The sequence below is a fragment of the Schistocerca piceifrons genome, chromosome 2, assembly GCF_021461385.2.
Source record: "Schistocerca piceifrons isolate TAMUIC-IGC-003096 chromosome 2, iqSchPice1.1, whole genome shotgun sequence".
Taxonomy (NCBI): Eukaryota; Metazoa; Arthropoda; class Insecta; order Orthoptera; family Acrididae; genus Schistocerca; species Schistocerca piceifrons.
The window spans coordinates 119,669,461-119,695,987 of record NC_060139.1 but is presented as its reverse complement, the minus strand read 5'-3'; the positions used below and the strand labels follow the sequence as shown (position 1 = coordinate 119,695,987).

At 39.9% G+C, this 26,527-nt stretch overlaps 1 protein-coding gene across 2 annotated transcripts in view; it reads left to right on the top strand.

The window, feature by feature from the left end:
* The window catches only part of LOC124777960 (regulatory-associated protein of mTOR), a 325,695-nt gene that overhangs the window by 285,110 nt on the left and 14,058 nt on the right, over positions 1–26,527 (top strand). For both annotated transcript variants that reach the window (XM_047253519.1, XM_047253520.1), the window contains one exon: positions 26,043–26,204. In XM_047253519.1, the coding sequence (XP_047109475.1) occupies positions 26,043–26,204 (162 nt within the window). The remainder of the gene's footprint in view (positions 1–26,042; positions 26,205–26,527) is intronic.

The following is a 26,527-nucleotide window of genomic DNA, read 5'->3' as shown; positions in this document are numbered from 1 at the left end:
AACAGATTGCAGATGTCTGTCAGTTAGTTTGGACCTCAGTCAACATGTTGTTGTTGTTGTGGTCTTCAGTCCTGAGACTGGTTTGATGCAGCTCTCCATGCTACTCTATCCTGTGCAAGCTTTTTCATCTCCCAGTACCTACTGCAACCTACATCCTTCTGAATCTGCTTAGTGTATTCATCTCTTGGTCTCCTTCTACGATTTTTACCCTCCACCCTGCCCTCCAATACTAAATTGGTGATCCCTTGATGCCTCTGAACATGTCCTACCAACCGATCCCTTCTTCTGGTCAAGTTGTGCCACAAACTTCTCTTCTCCCCAATCTTATTCAATACTTCCTCATTACTTATGTGATCTACCCATCTAATCTTCAGCATTCTTCTGTAGCACCACATTTCAAAAGCTTCTATTCTCTTCTTGTCCAAACTATTTATCGTCCATGTTTCACTTCCATACATGGCTACACTCCATACAAATACTTTCAGAAATGACTTCCTGACACTTAAATCTATACTCGATGTTAACAAATTTCTCTTCTTCAGAAACGCTTTCCTTGCCATTGCCAATCTACATTTCATATCCTCTCTACTTCGACCATCATCAGTTATTTTACTCCCCAAATAGCAAAACTCCTTTACTACTTTAAGTGTCTCATTTCCTAATCTAATTCCCTCAGCATCACCCGACTTAATTAGACTACATTCCATTATCCTTGTTTTGCTTTTGTTGATGTTCATCTTATATCCTCCTTTCAAGACACTGTCCATTCCATTCAACTGCTCTTCCAAGTCCTTTGCTGTCTCTGACAGAATTACAATGTCATTGGCGAACCTCAAAGTTTTTAATTCTTCTCCATGAATTTTAATACCTACTCTGAATTTTTCTTTTGTTTCCTTTACTGCTTGCTCAATATACAGATTGAACAACTTCGGGGAGAGGCTACAACCCTGTCTTACTCCCATCCCAACCACTGCTTCCCTTTCATGTCCCTCGACTCTTATAACTGCCATCTGGTTTCTGTACAAATTGTAAATAGCCTTTCGCTCCCTGTATTTTGCCCCTGCCACCTTTAGAATTTGAAAGAGAGTACTCCAGTCAACATTGTCAAAAGCTTTCTCTAAGTCTACAAATGCTAGAAACGTAGGTTTGCCTTTCCTTAATCTTTCTTCTAAGATAAGTCATAAGGTCAGTATTGCCTCACGTGTTCCAGTGTTTCTACGGAATCCAAACTGATCTTCCCCGAGGTTGGCTTCTACTAGTTTTTCCATTCGTCTGTAAAGAATTCGTGTTAGTATTTTGCAGCTGTGACTTATTAAACTGATAGCTCGGTAATTTTCACATCTGTCAACACCTGCTTTCTTTGGGATTGGAATTATTATATTCTTCTTGAAGTCTGAGAGTATTTCGCCTGTTTCATACATCTTGCTCACCAGATGGTAGAGTTTTGTCAGGACTGGCTCTCCCAAGGCCGTCAGTAGTTCCAATGGAATGTTGTCTACTCCGGGGGCCTTGTTTCGACTCAGGTCTTTCAGTGCTCTGTCAAACTATTCACGCAGTATCGTTATCTCCCATTTCATCTTCATCTACATCCTCTTCCATTTCCATAATATTGTCCTCAAGCACATCGCCCTTGTATAGACCCTCTATATACTCCTTCCACCTTTCTGCTTTACCTTCTTTGCTTAGAACTGGGTTTCCATCTGAGCTCTTGATATTCATACAAGTCGTTCTCTTATCTCCAAAGGTCTCTTTAATTTTCCTGTAGGCAGTATCTATCTTACCCTTAGTGAGATAAGCCTCTACATCCTTACATTTGTCCTCTAGCCATCCCTGCTTAGCCATTTTGCACTTCCTGTCGATCTCCTTTTTGAGACGTTTATATTCCTTTTTGCCTGCTTCATTTACTGCATTTTTATATTTTCTCCTTTCATCAATTAAATTCAATATTTCTTCTGTTACCCAAGGATTTCTACCAGCCCTCGTGTTTTTACCTACTTGATCCTCTGCTGCCTTCACTACTTCATCCCTCAAAGCTACCCATTCTTCTTCTACCGTATTTCTTTCCCCCATTCCTGTCAATTGCTCCCTTATGCTCTCCCTGAAACTCTCTACAACCTCTGGTTCTTTCAGGTTATCCAGGTCCCATCTCCTTAAATTCCCACCTTTTTGCAGTTTCTTCAGTTTTAGTCTACAGGTCATAACCAATAGATTGTGGTCAGAGTCCACATCTGCCCCTGGAAATGTCTTACAATTTAAAACCTGGTTCCTAAATCTCTGTCTTACCATTATATAATCTATCTGATACCTTTTAGTATCTCCAGGGTTCTTCCATGTATACAACCTTCTTTCATGATTCTTAAACCAAGTGTTAGCTATGATTATGTTGTGCTCTGTGCAAAATTCTACCAGGCGGCTTCCTCTTTCATTTCTTAGCCCCAATCCATATTCGCCGACTATGTTTCCTTCTCTTCCTTTTCCTACTGTCGAATTCCAGTCACCCATGACTATTAAATTTTCGTCTCACTTCACTATCTGAATAATTTCTTTTATTTGATCATACATTTCATCAATTTCTTCGTCATCTGCAGAGCTAGTTGGCATATAAACTTGTACTACTGTAGTAGGTGTGGACTTCGTATCTATCTTGGCCACAATAATGCGTTCACTATGCTGTTTGTAGTAGCTTACCCGCATTCCTATTTTCCTATTCATTATTAAACCTACTCCTGCATTACCCCTATTTGATTTTGTGTTTATAACCCTGTAGTCACCTGACCAGAAGTCTTGTTCCTCCTGCCACCGAACTTCACTAATTCCCACTATATCTAACTTCAACGTATCCATTTCCCTTTTTAAATTTTCTAACCTATCTGCCCGATTAAGGGATCTGACATTCCACACTCCGATCCATAGAACGCCAGTTTTCTTTCTCCTGATAACGGCATCCTCCTGAGTAGTCCCCGCCCGGAGATCCGAATGGGGGACTATTTTACCTCTGGAATATTTTACCCAAGAGGACGCCATCATCATTTAATCATACAGTAAAGCTGCATGCCCTCGGGAAAAATTACGGCTGTAGTTTCCCCTTGCTTTCAGCCGTTCGCAGTACCAGCACAGCAAGGCCGTTTTGGTTATTGTTACAAGGCCAGATCAGTCAATCATCCAGACTGTTGCCCTTGCAACTACTGAAAAGGCTGCTGCCCCTCTTCAGGAACCACACATTTGTCTGGCCTCTCAACAGATACCCCTCCATTGTGGTTGCACCTACGGTACGGTACGGCTATCTGTATCGCGGCTATCTGTATCGCTGAGGCACGCAAGCCTCCTCACCAACGGTAAGGTCCATGGTTCATGGGGGGGGGGGTGATAACCCTATCCAGCCTTTTATCAGTTTCTTCAGTTTTCTCCATTATGTTCTGCTTGTTATTAAGGCTCTCATTTCCCACCACAGGCTGCTGCGGATTTGCATTGTAAGTACCATTCCTTCTGCAGATTGCTCCTCACTTCTAAGGCTTGCTTTATTCAGATATAACCACTCCTTGACGAAATCTTCTCGGGTGATCACCCGAGAAGAGTTCATCAAAGGAATATGCTGAGAAAGCCTGCAATCTCATTTACCCACTCCTTTTCAGGGTTCCACTACTTCTGTTATTTTGATGTATTAAAGTGGTTGACTAAATTAGACTGTTTTAAATGATGATGTCCACGCCAGTTTTACAGGCCAAAACACTTTAATTGCACATTGGTATTAAATAACCTACTGTTTATGACCAGATTGAGTCTCATCTTCTTTAATTATGCACTGATAAATGATTAGCCACATACTGCACTAGAGTGATGATCTGTAACATGATTGTGGAAGTGCCGTAACCTAACACTGAACTAACAGTAGTTTGTGTAGCAGACATTTAGTTAACACAGTCTCTGATTAACATTCTTGTATCACTGTCCTTTCAAGTAGATAGTCACATCAAGATAAAAATGGTTCACAGTCTGATCTCATCGTCACAGTAAGAACTATTGAAGATGAACATTGTTCTCGAGATTAATTGCCAGATTATGGTAAATAATTAGAAACAGTCCTTGGATTACAGAAAGATCCCCCAGATCTGAAATTTGGATAAAACTTTGCACATTGTATGAATTGTGCTAACTCATCTGCGGTAAGTTTTTGGACACAGAACTTACTCGTTTTATAAACCTCCGCAGACTGACTAAAATGGCTTCCAGCAACCTCCCCTTTATAACGTTATAATAATTACAAATACATCCAGCTATTTTTGTTTACTGTAGTTTTACAAGTTAAATTAAGTATATATGCTTCTGAGCAAATGGATAGCAAAAGAAGATTTTTGTAAATGCAAACTTTCAGGTAAAACAATAATTGCTGTTGAATTATGCTGTATAATTTTCCAAAATATGGTATTTTACTTCAGAAACAATGGTTTAGATAAGAATGCTAATTACTCTGAAACTAAATGAGTGCAAAAAAATTATGTCCTCCATATGACCACCCAAGGCCATGTGGCAACAATCAATGCATTCACTGAAGTTCTCAATGATGTGTTTACAAACGTCTGGTGGTATGCCATTAATAACCTTTTTAATTTCATCCTTCAGCTGGTGTATTGTTTGTGGTTTGTTCAGTACACTTTTGATTTCGTAAATCTCCACAAAAAAAGTCACATGGTGTAAGATCACATGATCTGGTGGACTATTCCTGGTTGCCATGCAAAGAAATAATTTTTTGAGGAAACTATTCATTCAGCAGAGCAATCACTTCACAGGATGCGTGACATGCTGCATCATCTTGTTGAAACCAAAAATCACCATTTCTATCATCATCGTCATCAGCATCATCATCATCACCACCATCATCATTTAAGACTGATTATGCCTTTCAGCGTTCAGTCTGGAGCATAGCCTCCCTTATACAGTTCCTCCATGATCCCCTATTCAGTGCTAACATTGGTGCCTCTTCTGATATTAAACCTATTACTTCAAAATCATTCTTAACCGAATCCAGGTACCTTCTCCTCGGTCTGCCCCGACTCCTCCTACCCTCTACTGCTGAATCCATGAGTCTCTTCGGTACCCTTGCTTCTCTCATGCGTGTAACATGACCCCACCATCTAAGCCTGTTCGCCCTGACTGCTACATCTATAGAGTTCATTCCCAGTTTTTCTTTGATTTCCTCATTGTGGACACTCTCCTGCCATTGTTCCCATCTACTAGTACCTGCAATCATCCTAGCTACTTTCATATCCGTAACCTCAACCTTGTTGATAAGGTAACCTGAATCCACCCAGCTTTCGCTCCCATACAACAAAGTTGGTCGAAAGATTGAACGGTGCCCAGATAACTTAGTCCTGGTACTGACTTCCTTCTTGCAGAAGAGAGTAGATTGTAGCTGAGCGCTCACTGTATTAGCTTTGCTACACCTCGCTTCCAGTTCTTTCACTATGTTGCCATCCTGTGAGAGTATGCATCCTAAGTACTTGAAACCGTCCACGTGTTCTAACTTTGTTCCTCCTATTTGGCACTCAATCCGTTTATATTTCTTTCCCACTGACATTACTTTCATTTTGGAGATGCTAATCTTCATACCATAGTCTTTACATTTCTGATCTAGCTCTGAAATATTACTTTGCAGACTTTCAATCGAATCTGCCATCACAACTAAGTCATCCGCATATGCAAGACTGCTTATTTTGTGTTCACATATCTTAATCTCACCCAGCCAGTCTATTGTTTTCAACATATGATCCATAAATAATATGAACAACAGTGGAGACAGGTTGCAGCCTTGTCTTACCCCTGAAACTACTCTGAACCATGAACTCAGTTTACCGTCAACTCTAACTGCTGCCTGACTATCCATGTAAAGACCTTTAATTGCTTGCAAAAGTTTGCCTCCTATTCCATAATCTTGTAGAACAGACAATAACTTCCTCCTAGGAACCCGGTCATATGCCTTTTCTAGATCTATAAAGCATAGATACAATTCCCTGTTCCACTCATAACACTTCTCCATTATTTGCCGTAAGCTAAAGATCTGGTCCTGACAACCTCTAAGAGGCCTAAACCCACACTGATTTTCATCCAATTGGTCCTCAACTAATACTCGCACTTTCCTTTCAACAATACCTGCGAAGATTTTTCCCACAACGCTGATTAAAGAGATACCTCTGTAGTTGTTACAATCTTTTCTGTTTCCATGTTTAAAGATTGGTGTGATTACTGCTTTTGTCCAGTCTGATGGAACCTGTCCAGACTCCCAGGCCATTTCAATTATCCTGTGTAGCCATTTAAGACCTGACATTCCACTGTACTTGATGAGTTCCGACTTAATTTCATCCACCCCAGCTGCTTTATTGCACTGCAATCTATTGACCATTTTCTCCACTTCCTCAAACGTGATCCTATTTCCATCATCATTCCTATCCCATTCTACCTCGAAATCTGAAACATTACTGATCGCATTTTCACCTACATTGAGCAACTCTTCAAAATATTCCCTCCATCTGCCCAAGGCATCCACAGGATTCACCAGCAGTTTTCCTGACCTGTCCAAAATACTTGTCATTTCCTTCTTACCTCCCTTTCGAAGACTGCTAATTACACTCCAGAATGGTTTTCCAGCAGCTTGACCCATAGTCTCCAACCTGTTTCCAAAGTCTTCCCACGATTTCTTCTTCGATGCTGCAATTATCTGTTTGGCTTTGTTTCTTTCTTCAATATAACTTTCTCTATCTACCTGGGTTCTAGTATGTAGCCATTTTTTATACGCCTTCTTTTTCCTTTTACAGGCTGCCTTGACTGTGTCATTCCACCAAGCTGTTTGCTTCCTCCTACTTTTACACACTACTGTTCCAAGACATTCTTTAGCCACTTCTAGTACTGTGTCCCTGTTACCTTGTCCATTCCTTTTCCAACGACTGTAATTGACTACATTCAACTAACTGGTACCTTTCTGAGATCGCTGTTATGTACTTGTGCCTGATGTCCTTATCCTGAAGTTTCTCCACTCTTATCCTCCTACATATGGACCTGACCTCCTGCATTTTCGGCCTCACAATCCCAATTTCACTGCAGATTAAATAATGATCAGTGTCATCAAAGAATCCCCTGAATACACGTGTGTCCCTCACAGCCTTCCTGAATTCCTGATCTGTTATTATATAGTCAATGACAGATCTGGTTCCCCTGCCTTCCCAAGTATACCGGTGAATGTTCTTATGTTTAAAAAAGGAGTTTGTGATTACTAAGCCCATACTGGCACAGAAATCCAAGAGTTGTTTCCCGTTCCTGTTGGCCTCCATATCCTCTCCAAATTTACCCATACCCTTTTCATACCCTTCTGTTCGATTTCCAATCCTGGCGTTAAAATCACCCATGAGCAGAACACTGTCCTTGTCCTTTACTCTAACAACTACATCACTGAGTGCCTCATAAAAACTATCCATCTTATCTTGATCTGTCCCTTCACAATGCGAATATACTGACACAATCCTAATTTTCTTGCTAGACACTGTGTCAAATCTATCCACATCAGTCTTTCGTTTACATACCTTATTGCAACTACGCTGGGTTCCATTTCTTTCCTGATGTAAAGCCCTACACCCCATTGTGCTATTCCTGCTTTGACTCCTGACAGGTAGACCTTGTATTCTCCCACTTCCTCTTCTTTCTCACCCCTTACCCGAATGTCACTAACAGCTAAAACGTCCAGCCCCATCTTACTTGCAGCCTCTGCCAGCTCTACCTTCTTCCCAGAGTAGCCCCCATTGATATTAAGAGCTCCCCATCTCATTACCATTTGTTTGCCAAGTCGTATCTTAGGAGTCCCTGGTTTGTCAGTTAGAGGTGGGACTCCGTCACCTCCAAAGGTCCGAGGCATTTTGCTCTGATTATTGCCAGCATCATATTTAAAGTACCAGGGAAGCAGGTTGCTAGCCTTATTTCCCCCGAGTCCCATTGGGTTTTACCCCTAACGGCTGAGGGACTAACCGGTGGATTTGGTAGTCTTTGCCGTATGAGCACAAGGGTGACCACGACTCAGAATATGTCCGAGATGCCCAGCCTTATTCCAAAGTAACTGGTATCGCGACTGTCGGGACCACTTACTTGGCCACTCATACGTTGCCCGTGGTTCATGAACTAGGACATGACTATAGGAACCCACACCATGAACCACATTTTTATCAATAACAGGGAAAAACCAATCAGAAAGCATGTTTTGGTAATGGTTGCCATTCACAGTTACGGCAACTCCTTCATCATTTTCAAAAAAGTACAGGCTGATTACTCCTCCTGGTCAGAACCCACACCACAGTCGTGCATTGTGGATGCATCTCATCTTCCACAGTCGCCCACAGATTTTCATTACCTCAAATTCTGCAGTTGTGCTTATTGACATATCCACTGAGGTGGAACTGCACCTCATCTGAGAAAATTGTTCTTTTTGTGAAGCTCTTTTTCTCCTGTTGTCGAGCCAAGGCCCATCGAGCAAATTGATGTCTCTTTCAATGAGCTGCAGGCTTCAACTCTTTTGTAACTTGAATCTTCTATGCATGCATTTCCAAATCTTTTGAAAGGATCTCATGCAGTGAACTTGGTGGTAAATTCAATTGTTGAGCTCATTGGTGAACTGATTTTCTGGGGCTTACAGTCACATTGACATCCACAACCGCAATGTTTTCTTGTGTTTGAGCAGAACACGGTGTCCTGTGACTTTTGAAACAGAACCTGTGATCTCAAATGTCTGGATAAACTTCTGAACTGATGATTCACCTGGAGCAGCATTGCATCTGAGTGTCATACACAAGTCACAGATGGTTGCCATGGGACCATGACCGTTTTTATAATAACTTCTTATAACTTGGATGTACTGCTCCATGACAAAAATAAACATCAAACACCACCACTCACCACACAAAAGCTATCAGGTTACTAATGTGAAGGATCACAGTTAACAAACATGAAAAAACCATAGCTGCCTACTGTCATATGACAAAATGGCACAAAATTCAAATTCATCCTTACTTCCCAGACACGCGTTAGCCTACTTTATCTGAAAGTTAGCAATGGGATATATGTCTGCATATGAACAATGATGATGAAGTTTGCTGTTAATGGTATGTGTAATTAGCACAGTTTTTAAGTAAACTAATCGTGCTTATGAATTCCAGTCAAGTAAATGAATGTACTGGATAATAAAGACAAGTTGGCTATGTCCCAAGTTAATATTTGTGATTTTTGGCACTGTGCACACACCATATAAGTGATAATCTTGAAGATATTTGTGAAAAAAAAGTGAAAATTTTGAGAGGAAGGAAAACAGAATTGATGGAAAGAATCGAAGTGTTTCATTACAAAATCTAATCGTATACAACTGCCAACATGAGTAACTTAGAAGAAGTAGGTATCCTCGGTGTAGCGAAGCAGCTTAAATCGCTTAATAAAGGTAAGGCACTCCAGTCCAGATTGTATACCAGTTGGGTTCCTTTCAGAGTATGCTGATCCAGTAGCTCCATACGTGGCAATCATATACAACCACTTGCTCTCTGAAAAATCCATACGTAAAGACTGGCGGTTTGTCTAAGTCACACCAATACCCAGGAAAGAAAATAATAGTAATCTGTTGAATTACAGGCCCACATCACTGATGTTGAATTGCAGTAGGATTCTGTAACATATACAGCCTGCAAACATTATCAATTACCTCAAAAAAGATGATTTAATGAGAAACAGCCAATGCTGCTTCAGAAAATTTTGTCCTCATGAAACACAACTAGCTCTTAATTCACATAATTTAATAAGTGCTATTGACAAGGGAAGCCAAATTGATTGCATATTTTTAGATTTCCTGAAGGCTTATGAGACCACTCCACCCAGTTGATCCTTAATCAAATTGCTTGCAAATGGAGGATCGTCTCAGTTGTACTGTTGGTTTTGTGATTTCCTGTCAGAAAGGTCACAGTTCATAGTAACTTGCAGAAAGTCATGGAGCAAAGCAGAAGCGATGTCTGGCATTCCCCAAGGAAGTGTTATAGGTTCCCTGTTATTCTGATATACATAAACGATTTAGGAGACAGTTTGACCAGCCCTCTTACATTGTTTGCAGATGATGCTATCGTTTACCATCTCATAAAGTCATCAGATGATCAAAACCAATTACAAAATGATTTAGACAAGATATTTGTATGGTGTGGAAAATGGAAACTGACTCTAAATGATGAAAAGTGTAATTTCATCTACGTCATTACTAAAAGGAATCCTCTAATTTACACATAAATTACAAAATCTAAAGGCTATAAATTCAGTTAAATAATTAGGTATTGCAATTATGAATAACTTAAATTGGAATGACCACATAGATAATGTTGCGGGGAAAGCAAACCAGAGACTGCAATTTATCGGCAGGACACTTAGAAAATGCAACAGGACTACTAAAGTGATTGCTTACACTATGCTTATCTCCCTCTTCTGAAGTATTGCTGTTGTGATGTAGGATCCATATCAGGTAGGACTGACGGAGTACGTTAGGAAAGCCCAAATAAAGACAGCTCATTTTGTGTTATCACAAAATAGTATGTGCCATAGATATGATACTAGAATTGGGGTGACAATCATTAAAACAAAGGCATTTTTCATTACAGCAGGAGCTTTTAAAATTTCATTCGGCAACTTCCTCTCCAGAATGGGAAAATATTTTGACAGTGCCCGCTTACCGAGGGAGAAACGATCATCATAAGAGCATGCACAGAAAGATTTTAAGTGTTTGTTTTTTCCATGCACTGTTTGATAGTGGAATGGTAGAGAAATATTTTGAAAGTGGTTTGATGAACAATATGCCTGGTACTTAGTAATGGATTGGAAAATAATCATATAGATATAGATGAAGATAAGAAATGTTTGGCTTCTCTTCCTTAGTCGCAATCTCAACCCTATTCTTAGGTGTTCTTCATTTTGACTGCCTTACCCATTCTGTTTGATGATCTGAGTACCCTTTCCTTCAGAAGGGGTTTATTAGTGATTGGGAGCTCCAACGTTAGGCGGGTGATGGAGCCCCTTAGGGAAATAGCGGAAAGGTTGGGGAAGAAGGCCAGTGTTCACTCTGTCTGCTTGCCGGGGGGTCTCATCTGATATGTAGAGGAGGCCCTGCCGGCTGCGATGGAGAGCACTGAGTGCACCCGACTGCAAATTGTTGTTCATGTCGGCACCAATGACTCCTGCCGTCTGGGTTCAGAGGTCATCCTCAGTTCATGCAGGTGGTTGGCGGAGTTGGTGAGGGTGGAAAGCCTCGCTCATAGGGTGGAATCTGAGCTAACTATTTGTAGTATCGTTCCCAGAACCGATCGCGGTCCTCTGGTTTGGAGCCGAGTGGAAGGCTTAAACCAGAGGCTCAGATGATTCTGCGGAGATCTGGGGTGCAAATTTCTCGACCTCCGCTATCGGGTGGAGAAATTTAGGGTCCCCCTCAATAGGTCAGGTGTGCACTACACGCAGGAAGTGGCTACAAGGGTAGCGGAGTACGTGTGAAGTGCACATGTGGGTTTTTTAGGTTAGAAAATTCCCTCCCTATGCCCGACAAGACGCAGCAAGATGCGGCAAGGTAGGAGTAGACAAAATGCAACAGGGAATAAGAATATTAATTTGCTAATAGTAAACTGCAGGAGCATCTATAGAAAGGGTCCCAGAACTGCTCTCATTAATAAACGGTCACAATGCCCACATAGTACTAGGGACAGAAAGTTGGCTGAAACCAGATGTAAACAGTAATGAAATTCTAAACTCAGATTGGAATGTATACCGCAGAGACAGGCTGGACAGTGAAGGGGGAGGCGTGTTTATAGCAATAAGAAGTGCAATAGTATCGACGGAAATTGACAGAGATCCAAAATGTGAAATAATTTGGGCGAAAGTCACGGTTAAAACAGGCTCAGACATGGTAATTGGATGTCTCTATAGGCCCCCTGGCTCAGCAGCAGTTGTGGCTGAGCACCTGAAGGATAATTTGGAAAATATTTCGAGTAGATTTCCCCACCATGTTATAGTTCTGGGTGGAGATTTTAATTTGCCGGTTATAGACTGGGAGACTCAGACATTCATAACGGGTGGCAGGGACAAAGAATCCAGTGAAATTTTTAAAAGTGCTTTATCTAAAAACTACCTTGAGCAGTTAAACTGAGAACTGACTTGTGGCGATAACATATTAGACCTTCTGGTGACAAACAGACCCGAACTATTTGAAACAGTTGACGCAGAACCGGAAATCAGCGATCATAAAGCGGTTACTGCATCGATGATTTCATCCGTAAATAGACATATTAAAAAAGGTAGGAGGATTTTTCTGTTTAGCAAAAGTGACAAAAAGCAGATTTCAGAGTACCTGACGGTTCAACACAAAAGTTTTGTCTCAAGTACAGATAGTGTTGAGGATCGGTGGACACAGTTCAAAACCACCGTACAATATGCGTTAGATGAGTATATGCCAAGCAAGATCGTAAGAGATGGAAAAGAGCCACCGCGGTACAACAATCGAGTTAGAAAACTGCTGCGGAAGCAAAGGAAACTTCACAGCAAACATAAACATAGCCAAAGCTTGCGGACAAACAAAAATTACGCGAAGCAAAATGTAATGTGAGGAGGGCTATGCAAGAGGCATTCAGTGAATTCGAAAGTAAAGTTTTATGTACTGACTTGTCAGAAAATCCTAAGAAATTTTGGTTTTATGTCAAAGCGGTAGGTGGATCAAAACAAAATGTCCAGACACTCTGTGACCAAAATGGTACTGAAACAGAGGATGACAGACTAAAGGCCGAAATACTAAATGTCTTTTTCCAAAGCTGTTTCACAGAGGAAGAGTGCACTGTAGTTCCTTCTCTAAATTGTCGCACAGATGACAAAATGGTAGATATCGAAATAGACGACAGAGGGATAGAGAAACAATTAAAATCGCTCAAAAGAGGAAAGGCCGCTGGAGTTGATGGGATACCAGTTCAATTTTACACAGAGTACACGAAGGAACTTGCCCCTCTTCTTGCAGCGGTGTACCATAGGTCTCTAGAAGAGCGTAGCATTCCAAAGGATTGGAAAAGGGCCCAGGTCATCCCCGTTTTCAAGAAGGGACGTCAAACAGATGTGCAGAACTATAGACCTATATCTCTAACGTCGATCAGTTGTAGAATTTTGGAACACGTATTATGTTAGAGTATAATGACTTTTCAGGAGACTAGAAATCTACAATGTAGGAATCAGCATGGGTTTAGAAAAAGACGATTGTGTGAAACCCAGCTCGCGCTATTCATCCACGAGACTCAGAGGGCCATAGACACGGGTTCCCGGGTTGATGCCGTGTTTCTTGACTTCCACAAGACATTCGATACAGTTCCCCACAGTCATTTAATGAACAAAGTAAGAGCATATGGACTATCAGACCAATTGTGTGATTAGATTGAAGAGTTCCTAGATAACAGAACGCAGCATGTCATTCTCAATGGAGAGAAGTCTTCTGAAGTAAGAGTAATTTCAGGTGTGCCGCAGGGGAGTGTCATAGGACTGTTGCTATTCACAATATACATAAATGACCTTGTAGATGACATCGGAAGTTCACTGAGGCTTTTTGCGGATGATGCTGTAGTATATCGAGAGGTTGTAACAATGGAAAATTGTACTGAAACGCAGGAAGATTTGCAGCGAATTGACGCATGGTGCAGGAAATGGCAATTGAATCTCAATGTAGACAAGTGTAATGTGCTGTGAACACATAGAAAGAAAGATCCCTTATCATTTAGCTGCAATATAGCAGATCAGCAACTGGAAGCAGTTAATTCCACAAATTATCTGGGAGTACGCATTAGGAGTGATTTAAAATGGAATGATCATATAAAGTTGATTGTCGGTAAAGCAGATGCCAGACTGAGATTCATTGGAAGAATCCTAAGGAAATGCAATCCAAAAACAAAGGAAGGAGGTTACAGTACGCTTGTTCGCCCACTACTTGAATACTGCTCAGCAGTGTGGGATCTGTACCAGATAGGGTTGATAGAAGAGATAGAGAAGATCCAACGGAGAGCAGCGCACTACATTACAGGATCATTTAGTAATCGCGAAAGCGTTACAGAGATGATAGATCTCCAGTGGAAGACTCTGCAGGAGAGACGCTCAGTAGCTTGGTACGGGCTATTGTTGAAGTTTCGAGAACATACCTTCACCGAGGAGTCAAGCAGTATATTACTCCCTCCTTCGTATATCTCCTGAAGAGACCATGAGGATAAAATCAGAGGGATTAGAGCCCACACAGAGGCATATTGAAAATCCTTCTTTCCATGAACAATACGAGACTGGAATAGAAGGGAAAACTGATAGAGATACCCAAGGTACCCTCCGCCACACTCCATCAGGTGGCTTGCGGAGTATGGGACGTAGATGTAGATGTTGCCACACCATAAATGCATTGGCACTTTGACAGTTTCTCTACAGGCTTCATGGCAAACCTGTTTTACTACTTCCAGTTGGAAAGAAGTTACAACATGCAAAACAGAGCTGATGTAATGTGCTGTTGATAGCATTTCTGGAGTGAGTGTGAAATGTAGTTCTTTAGCAGGGATCATCACACCATCCACATCCTAGTGTTTAGACATTTTCAACTGCATTGATTCAGCTTGTGATTATTTCACATTGTCAACCCAGTCCTGGGAATTTACAGAGAGTTCAACCAACCCATAAAGGTGGAAATGAAAAAGCCCTTTTGAAGTGACATCTAGTATTCATTGGGCATCACTAATTCTCTCATACTAAAGACAGGCTTGCACAGTGCATAATCTTATTTTCCACTTGTGTGTTAATGTGAGGCCTGATTTTAGCAAATGAGGGTACAACTTGTTAATAGCAACACTTTCTTAGGGACATCAACGTACTGAGAAATCGATTTCTATGCTGCAAATTTTGCTGTTATGTTACTTGCTGCCTCGACTCTAACCAGATTGTGAACTATTGTTTGTCTCGCACCACTATTTATAGCCAAGTTCAAATCACGAACTCCACTATGTTCTTTTTTTAAAGATTTCACACTGATATTCTATGTAATGGAAACACTTTATGGCAAAAGCACTAGACTCTGCCAAGTTGAAACCAACACGTCTATGTTGGTTCATGGACAAAAAATTTATGGTTTCGTGACATGGAGCAGAAAAGGTTCAAAACTTTCTGGAACATTTAAACTCCATCCATTGTAATATAAAACTTACAATGGAGCTTGAAAAATATGGCAACTACCCTTCCTTGATATGTTAGTTCAGAGAAGAATGGACGTATCCCTGTATCACAGTGTATGTAGAAAACCCATGCACACTGACCTCTATCACCACGCCTCGAGCCATCACCATCTGTCACAAATAAATTTTGTGCTGAACACTCTGGTCAATAGAGCTAAGACACTTTCAGATGAGGAGAACCTCACCGAAGAATTACACCTATGAATACTATTCCGCAAGAAAAAGTACTCAGATCATGAAACTGAATGGGTGATGCAGTCAAAATCAAGACTGCTTGAGGGAGATGTTGAGACTGAGGAAGAGAAACCAAAAATTACTTGTCTATCTTATGCTGGCTTAATATCTGGAAAGAAACATAGCATCCAATGTATTTTGCAGTTTTCAGCTGAGATAAAAAGTGCTCTCCAAAATCTGAGTGTGTATCACATCCCATGAGAATGTGGCATGTCTTATGTGGGGCTGACTATCAGAATGGTCAAGGAGAGATGCAAGGAACATCAGTGACACACCTGACTAAAACAGGCAAATCAGGTGTCACCAAGCACAGCCTCAAGTATAATCATGAAATGAAATACATTGAGACCACTACCATGGTGCAATGCTTAGTTTCTGAGGTAGCATAATTAAGCAGTCCTTAGAAATAAAGATGTCAGAAAACCTAATAAACAGTGATAGAGGGTTAAATTTTAATAACACTTGGGGCTCAGCTCTCATTTTATCATAATCTCATTGGTCATCACATCCACCAGAGCTGGAAAACATTGAGAGTTTGCATTTCATGGAATATCAATGTGAGCTCTAAGAAACAAAAGAGCATAGTGGGTGTGGGGAATTTGATTTAGCTATAAATAGTGGCGTAAGAAGAACAACAATTTGCAGTCTGGTTGAAGTCCAGGGAATGAATACACGTAACAGCAAAACTCACAATGTGTGAAGAAGATGGCTGGCTCGGTTGTTGAAATATTGTGCAAAAAATGGAAACACTTTGGTAGAACTCCTGGAAACTCACCATTAACCAACCTCTGCATTTTATAGTGGAGCTTGTCCCTGACCAGTGTTTTCATTGATCAGTCATACAGACAGACAGCCAGTTTGTATGATGTTGCTGCTTTCTGAGTGGGGCCTATCCGTGATAGAAATTCTGACTGGTCACACACTGTTTCTGTCTTTTTCATGAACTTATTTGTGGCCAGCATCACTTGCATGTCACAATACAAGTCATCATTTGCACTACAGATGTCTGCTTCCACATCCTCTGTCACTGGTAACTACAGTATCAATCGGTTCCTCTCTCCTGCTAACATAAATCTATGCCACTGTCACTGTTATTAATATCTATTGTAAACAGGTTTAATTTATTCCTAAATATATTGTTTAATTCAAGGTTTAATAATGTAAGTCTCAATATCAGTAACTGTGTCTTGCCCTGAGGCGATCTTGCCTTCTAACTTCCACTTAGAGAGGGCATGTTAATACCACACACTGTAGATATCTTAAGCTATCTTTGTCATACTGTGCTGGTGATCTCTTTCCCATTCTGTGTAAATAGTGGGGGTAAAGACTATGTCCAGTCATAAAAATTACTGCACCCCTGCTGCAGTTGATGTGATTAACTGGCCAGCTGGTGTGGCCGAGCGATTCTAGGCGCTTCAGTCTGGAACCGCGCGACCGCTACGGTCCCAGGTTTGAATCCTGCCTCGGGCATGGATGTGTATGATGCCCTTAGTTTAGTTAGGTTTAAGTAGTTCTAAGTTCTAGGGGACTGATGGCCTCGGATGTTAAGTCCCATAGTGCTCATAGCCATTTGAACCATTTTTTGTAATAAACTTGTGATTTGTGTGCTGTGAGCACTGTGTGTTCAGTGTTCCTTATGTCCACTGTCCCAGTTATGCAGCAATTTATCTATCCAGTTTCAAAGACTTAACTAATTATGGAATCTGGAACCCGTTGGACTTTGTGTCAGTTATCTTGCAGTATACAATGTGTTGCAGTGAGGTATTCTGTTGTGATGACAGCTGGCCATATTCCCAGAATAATGAGGAGAGCCTCTGATGGTGTAGTTCTGAAGACCCTCATCAGCTGCAGAACAACTCCTTGTGCTTGTACCTTAGGGTGGCCATGTAGCATCACTTACATGATACACTCAAAATACCTACTAAACAAAGTTGGAGAACAGACAGACAGGAAGGAGGGGTAGTTTATAGACAAAACACACAACTTTTTTTAAACATCGTAAGAAAGTGGGCTGTAAGAAGTTAAGAAGTCCGAACACGTGGTCATTTCTGTTGACTTTAAAAATGCATGTGGCTCAATTGACTGGCAGAGATAATATAGCATCCTGGGGAGTCTTAGATTGGTAGGAAAGTGAGAGCAATCATTCAAACCAACCCTGACATACACTCTCACAAGTAAAGTTCGTTGGAATAGCCTTGTTCAAAATAAAGACAAGTGTCAAGTAAGGGCATGAACTGCCACTAATCCTTTTTAATATTGTCTTGGAGAATATTATGAGAACATGAAATCAGGTCTAGAAATACAAGAAATCTACTTTGGAAGGAAAGTTAAAAATGTAAAAATTAATTGGTTAGCATTAGCTGATGACCTCATCTTATTACTTCAAAACTGAGATGCTACTCTAAGCACACTGGATAATTTGTATGACCTTGCTGAAGAGATCTGGTCTTAAATTTTCTGAGTAAGGACAGAGTATGTGGGACATTAATCTCAGAGAGATAGATGCATTACAACAAGACTGAGAAATTAAGAAAATAGGGAAGTTCATATATGTGTGGAGATGGTAGAATAGAGCTAGAAAATTAGAGTTAGTGAACAATCTAATTCAGAATACAATATACAAGTACTATCTTAAAATGTCGAAATCGGATATTGCACAATGCATTAGTGAAACAGCAAGACCATGTGGCTCAATGTGTCTAATGTAAAAAAATATATGGTGTGGCAAAAACTTCATGACCAAAAAGCAAGTCACTGTGCACAGTTAAAAAATTTGAGACAAACATTGAAACGTTAATCCTAATATAAAATAATAGATTAAAAATTACCTAGCAGCACATAATATTGCAGTCATTACAGTGCTACCCTAAGGTATTCAACCTCAGCAGAAAGAAATGAATTTTTACATTGCTAAGGAATTTTTTGTCATAGCATATTCATGATTGACTATTTACCATAAGACTTGTCCTTACACTGCAATAAGTTTCAGCTATAAACAGTGTTGAAATCAAATCATCTGAATTACATTTAAAGAAAAGTGCCTGAACAGTCCATAGAGCATCGTAGGATCAACATTGCTCCTCATTTTAATATTAGTCTCCTTCATCCTACCTTTGATTGTATGTACTCTCAGTACAATGGATAAGTGCTGCTGCCAAGAGACTGTGTATCCTTTCAGTCATAAAAATGCTGGAAAGCATACTAAGATGACTATTCACTTATTATGATGGGCAGCAAGAGAGTGCTGATGCTCTAAGAAGTGAGAACTATTTGCCATGGTATATTAGTGAGTGTGTGTTTATAGACTTTGAAATTTGCTCTTGTACTGTGACAAATTTAATCGAAGTCACTCAACTCGAGGGTAAGCAATTGAATTAGATACCTGCTCTTGTAGTCCATTGGAAGACAGAAAATGACAGATTCCCAAAGCAATCTCAAAGAAAATGACATGGGAGTAGATGCAGATGTATCTACTCCCATGTCATTTTCTTTGAGATTGTTGAACTCTGTCATTTTCTCTCTTCAAACGGATTGCAAGAACAGGTATCTAGTGAACTGCTTACCCTAGAGTTGAGTGTTGCAGTACGATGACACAGTTCAGTGTCTAAAAACACACACTCACTAATATGCCATGGCAAGTAGTTCTCATTTCTTAGAGCATCAGCCCTCTCTTGCTGCCCGTCATAATTACTGAACAGTCATCTTAGTGTACTTTCTAGCATTTTTGTGATTGAATGTATACACAGTCTCTTGGAAGCTCATGTTAATAAATTGTCGAAGTGTCTGTAGCAAGATACCCGAGTTAATCTCCGAAATAAACAGTAGCAATGCCAATATTGTATTAGGTACCGAAAGGTGGTTGAAACCAGACATAAAAAGTAGTGAAATTTTGGACTCTGACTGGACAATGTTTAGGAAGGATAGGACTGATGCTATGGGAGGTGGTGCGTTCATTGCAGTTAAAAGCTGTTTGAACGCAGTTGAGATCAGTACTGCGTCGGACTGTGAAATAGTCTGGATAAAGCTGTCAGTCAGACAAGGATTGACCATTGTATTAGGATGTTTTTATAGGCCACCAGCATCCACAACAAACATCACAGTACGTTTCAGGGAAAGTCTTGAGTACGTAGGTAGTAAATATCCAAATTATCCATTAGTTATCGGTAGAGACTTTAATCTAGCATCCATTGACTGGGAAAATAACACGTTTATCACAGGGGGCAGAAGCAAAGATTTGTGTGAAGTTATTCTAGGAGCACTCTCAACACACAAGCTTGAGCATTAGGTTAGAAAACCAACTTGAGATGGGAACATATTAGATATCTTGGCGACAAACAGCCGTGATCTTTTTGAGGAAGTTAATCTAGAAGAAGGTATTAGTGACCATAATGTCATTGTGGCGTCTATGTCAGTGGAAGTTGGAGGGGGAAAAAAAAACAGTGTAGAGTTTTCTTGTTTTGGAAAGCAAATAAAAGTGTAAAAGTGCCATTAATGAATATCTTCATAGTCAGCTCCAAGCATTCACAGCACATTCTTCTATCCAGAGCTCTCCAGCATGGCCTATATATGCTTTATGTAATGTGGTGTCTACTTGCTCACTGTCTTTTTGAATATGGTCAAGCTAATGGGTCACAACGTTGGTACACATTTAAGCAAAGTATACAGAAGTGTCCTAAATGTTCACCTTAAAGACCATAAAAAAATAGAACTTACAACCCTGATTCTGAACAACAGACTGTACAGGATGGCCTGAGTAGAATGTGACTGCATGGAAGAAGTGGATTGTCAGGGCGAATGAAAGTCATAAAATCAAGAAAATGTCAGGTTATTATTACAAATATGGGTTACGAAAGACCCTCCATGAAGAATCTCTCATATGCCAGTTGCATGTGCAACAGGGTGGATAGCCAGGAGTTAAAAAGAACAGTGATATTTCAGGGTGACTGCAGAATAATAGAAAGAGATTGAGGCAGGGAAGACACCAGTTACAAGAGAGTACATCTGCCCTGGAGGAGAGCTGCAGTACAAGAGGCACAAAGACAGAGACAAGAGATCTAGAAAGAGAGAGAGCGAGACTCAGAAGTGTCTTTTGGCAGGCAGAGACAGGAGGCAGTCACATGGGTTCTTTCCCACACACTCTGATTGGTTTATTCAAAGTGTGCTGGACTGTGCACCATCTTGGACTTCAATCTCTCAATTCAGCCAGCATATAGCAGCACATTTATCTGGCTTGAATGACTGGGTACCGAATGCAAAATCTGAGCCTGATAGAACTGCAGTAAAATGATTAATTCCTTGTGCTCATGGTGTGACAAACAACTGGGGTTATACCTACAGTTACTGGATTGTACAGTATATTGACTTAGACTTTTTATCTCAAGATTTAATGTAACTATTTTGCAATTATATGTCATAGTTCATCAAAATTAACAATTTAATTACACTGATTTTTCATGTAGCAGTTTAATCAGTACAAAAAACTTGACACATGAAGCTGCTAGTGAAGTGATTGATAGTGGTAATGGGTTTAGGTTAATTAATGAGACCAGAATAACTCTTTGCTTTTAGGATCCAGCTGAAACTGCCCAATCTTCTTCACCTGCAAAACCATAATATTTTCATAGTGTACTGCAAAACTTAATAATTTTATAGTTTTATGGGATGAATGTATTCATTACTAGATCTGTACTGCTACAACTTTTTTATCTTTGTTTTTTGTACGATGGTGGTTTGAAAAGTTCTCACAACAGAATAGAAAAAAAGTACTTACATCACTGAAACTTTTTTTTATTTTTCAGTGTAGTCTCCTTGTAGATTAATGCACTTGCTCCAACAATGTTCCAGTGCCTTGATCCCATCTTGAAAATGAGTTTCCTCCATGCCTGCAAAATAGTTGTTAACTCCAGCTGTCAGTTCTTCGTTTGAAGTGAATCTTCATCCACCAAGAAAAATATTCAGTTTTGGGAAGAGATAGAAGTCTGATGGAGCCATATCAGGTGAACAAGGCGGGTGTGGCAATAGTTCATACCTTAGTTCATGTAATTTTGTCATGGCGACGGCACATGTGCGAGCCCACATTGTCTTGATGGAAGATGACTTTCTTCCTTGCAAAACCTGGCCTTTTTTCATGTATCTTTTGTTGCAGTTTGTCCAGGAGTTTAGCATAGTATTCTCCAGTAATTTTTTGCGCAGTGGGGAGATAATCTACAAACAGAATCCCCATCACATCCCAGAACACTGATGCCATGACCTTTCCTGCTGAAGGAATGGTCTTTGCTTTCTTTGGTGGCGGAGAATCAGCATGTGTCCACTGCTTTCATTGTTGTTTTGTCTCTGGGGTTTAGTAGTGCACCCATGCTCCATATGCCATTACAAAACAGCACAAAAAATCTTGTACATTTCTCCTAAAACTGGCCAAACATTGTTCTGATATGTCCATTCTCATACTCTGCAACTCTTGATACAGTATCAAGAGTTGCAGCACCCATCTTGTAGATAATTTTTTCATTTATAATTCTTCAGTTTAAATATAATAATAATATAATAATAAATAAAATAATATATAATATACATATAATAAAAGAAATTCAAAACATCAGAACCCGCAAAGGTGTCTTTGAATCAGATCATCATCTTCTCCAAATAAAAACAAAATTCCAAACCAACAGAATGCTAAAAAGGCCACCCAAAAGTACCAAACCAGATCCGGAATATCTGCAACTCAACAAAGAGAAAAATCATCATGCAAATTAATCAGGAAAAATCAACAGACTGGAAGAAACTAACAGAGAAAATTCAGGAAGCCCTCAAATTAGGACAACCCCCTCGCAACAGGAAACATCGCTGGTGGAATGCAACCTGTGATGAGGCAGTCGACAACCGAATAACTGCACGGAAAAAATTTAGCAGTCATAAAACTGAAGAAAACTGGGAGAACTTTCTTAAAACTCAAAAACAGACCTCAAAAATAATTAGAAAAGAAAAACGGGGATATGACAACAACAGACTCTCTGAAATCCAGCAGGATTTCATCAAAAATAATACAAGAAATTTTTGTAAGACTTTCAGAGAAAACTTACAGGGATACCAAGCGCCTAGCCTGTGCTTCAGGAAACCCGATGGCTCTTTGGAAACCAACACGAAAAATAACTGCAAAATCTTAGCCCAATATTTCAGTTCCCTCCTCAACTGCGAACCACCCCAAGAAAAACTTGTCTTCTCTTCTCCAGTATTCACACACCCAGACTCACATGCCCCGGATCTTGAAGAAATTATGGAGATAGTCAAGCAGTTGAAAAATAACAAAGCACCAGGAGAAGATGGGATCATTGCTGAGTTCTGGAAACTAAACGATCCTATACTTATGCAGAAATTGCACCATATAATGTCAGACATATGGATAAAGGAGCAGATACCAGAGGACTGGAAATGTGCTCTAATTCACCCGCTACACAAAAAGGGCGACAAGACAGACATGAACAATTACAGAGAAATTTCCCTGCTCCCAGTCGCTTACAAAATCCTTTCCAAAGCGCTTTTAAACAGGATAGAATCCCAAGCAGATACACTAATTGGTGAATACCAGGCCGGATTCAGAAAAGGACGCTCATGTGCGGAACAGATCTGGTGCTTAAAGACAATATTACAAATGAGGAAATGCAGAAACACAGTAGTTACATTCATCAACTTCAGAAAAGCATATGATTCAGTGGACCGTGGAACCCTGTTTAAAATCATGGAAGAATTTGGGATCGACCGAAAGACACGAAAAATCACAGAATAGACACTTACAGGAACAACGGCCAAAGTGAAATTCACGGGCGAAGTATCAGAACCCTTCGAAATCAAATCTGGAGTCCGACAGGGGGACGGACTATCCCCAATCCTTTTCAATATTGTTCTAGAAAAGATAATCAGGGAATGGGAACCTCACGTAAAGGGTATCCAAATTGGTATCAAGAAAGAGAACCGAATTAAAGTCAAGTGCCTTGCTTTCGCTGATGATATTGCAATCATCACCAATAACAGAACAGAACCGATTCACGCAGCGGAAGAACTACATGAAATTTCACAAAAAACCAGTCTACAGGTATCTTATGAAAAAACCCAATATATGGAAAGGCAGCCAGAAAATAAATCCCCTTTAATAACAAAATATGGTAAAATTGCACAAGTCTGCCATTTTAAATACCTCGGTGAAACTACACAGTCCTCTGGATTAAACCGAATTGCCAATGAACAAAGAATCACCAAGCTCCAGAAGGCCTACAAGCTAACATGGATGCATTACAACAAGAAGTGCATTTCGACAGACGCAAAATTAAGGCACTATACAACAGTGATTCTTCCAGAAGCAATCTATGCAGCTGAAACAATGGTGATTGATGGTCATTCAAAAATTAAGGAAATGGAAAAGCAGGAAAGAAAAATTCTCAGGTAGATTTACGGTCCAATCAACAAAAATGGCATTTGGATGAAGAGACCACAAGACGAACTCTATAGAAAGATCAACATAGTAACAAATCAACATAGTAAGATCAACATAGTAACAGATGAAATCAGAAAGCGCCGAGCCAAATTTTATACACACACCTACAGGATGGAAGACTCCAGAACAGCAAAGAAATTATTCAATATTATAACAAGGAGTAAATGTGGCACAGAATGGCTGAAAGAAGTCCAGAGGGATCTACAGCAGATCAACATAAAAAATCTCGAAGATCGCACCGAGTGCCGGCATAAAATCACAAGTGTGAAGTTTGGGGAAAGAACATCGCGTCAGCCTGGTAAAAAATGGACAGAGGAACGGAAGAAGGAGCATTCTGAGAGGATGAGGAGGTTTTTGGAAGCAAAGAAGAAAAACATCCGAAGATGAAATTATGAATTCAAGTCCAATCGCTCTCCTAAAGGGGAACAATCATAATAATAATAATATAATATATATTATAAAATATAATAATCTATAATTCTTCAATTAAAATGTGATATACCCTTCCAGATGACATCTGCCAAGTGTGAACAATTTTACGCACTTTTACACAGCGCTCCTCCATGACCATTTTGTGCACTTTTGCAATGAACTCTGGAGTAGTGACACATCTTGGCCGACCATTGCACGGATCATCATCTAAGTTCTCCCGACCAAATTTAAATTCATTTGTCCACTTGGCAACAGTTGAATATGAAGGAGCAGAGTCCCCCCCCCAGTGTATTCTGGAAATTGGCATGAATGTCCTATTCTTTCATACCTTTCTTTACAAAGTACTTAATCACTGCTCAAATCTCGATTTTTTTCCATCCTTGCAAATCACTATGTGGGAACAACAACAGAGCCACATCACCAGTTCAGCTCTCTTCCAAGAGCACTGACGTAGCACGCATTTGCAGGGAACAGTCCAATGAATATCCCGTGAACATCTCGTTGCGCTAGCGCTGACCTCTAGAGATGATTCCGAGAACTTTTTAAACAACCCTCGTACAAGCTGCTGCTGTTGCCAGCTTGTATCACTGTACATGTTAGCTTGCAACATATCCATTTGCATCTTCAAATGTTAACCAGAAGTGGTGGCAAAAAAAATCTTGTTATAAAATTTACTGTTTTGTTTTGACTCTTTAGGGGGTGAAATGACTGGTTAGTTCTTCACCAGTCGTAGCATTAAATCATGATTTGTTAAATGCATGCAGCTGGTTAGGCCAAATAAAAATCACAGTTTAAAGATGTACCTAACTTTATTCCATTTTTGACTACACTCCCAACAGTGCCCCAATGGAAAAGACACTGAGCAAGATGGGCCTGGGTCCCTCACCACCTGTGCTGCTTGCAATCCAGTCCCAATTTACAAAATATTCCCCTCCAAACTAACAATAATTTTTTTATGAATTTTACACATTCTGGCATTCTAGATATTCTTAAGTGTTAAATTTAGTTGTTCTCAATGAAACATAATTATGTGTTCTACTCATATGGAAAAATTAACCTTGATATGCAGTGCATGGATACAATCATGCTCATATTTCCACTTGGTGCATGAACACAATGCCCAAAAGCTCAGGCTCACAATGGGGCATGAATACAATGCCCAATAATACATATTTCTGGCAAAAACAATTGAAATGTACAAATATTATCTTTGAGTTACCTTCAGAGTATCTAGGATGTTGTCTGCTACTAATTACTCACGTTATTGTAACATTATAACCTCTGTAAAACAAATTTGTGTTCTCTTCAGTCTCATGTAAGAGTTGGTTTACATTCACACCCCAAACCTCTGCCTGCTTTTGGTGGTAGTATTGTCTTTATTATTATATGTTGTTTCTGTGGAACTGTTTTATTAGATCATTTAACTCATGGAGGCTGCTGTGTCGTAATTGTTTCTGCTTGTAGTAGAATAGTTGAAAATAAGTGAATGTTTAAATGAGCCATTTAGTTCACTCCTATACATTAATAAACCGGTACCTCAGTCCCAATTTCTGCTAAATATTTCCCTGTTCTACGTAATCTGTGCAATGTTTATGATTATCATTTAGGGGCTGGACTGGTGACACACTGGGAACAAAAATCACAACAATTAGTTGTGACCGGTGATGCCCGTGTCATCAGGCTGTGGGATGCAGAAAGTGAACTGAAGGTGCAAGACATTCCTACAGGTGCTGATTGCTGTATCACAAGTATTTCAAGCGATGATATGGGTAAGGAACATTTTTTATTTATTTATTTTAATGCTGTAGTTTGCTTAAAAATTCTTTCACTTTATTTCTATAATTTCTTGCACATTAAACGTGAGAAAATCATACATCAACTGTACATTTATGCATGAAATAATAACAAGCCTTAATTATTATACTTTAAAAAATTGAAACAATAAATCTACATTCACACACATCATCATTTACAGTTGTGATTTTTGCCCCAGTGGTTTTTATTTTAAGTCTTCAAGTAGTATGGGCATAGAAATGGAAAAGTCCCATTCCAACAGAATAATGCTATAGATTTTTTTTGTCAGAACCTGCAG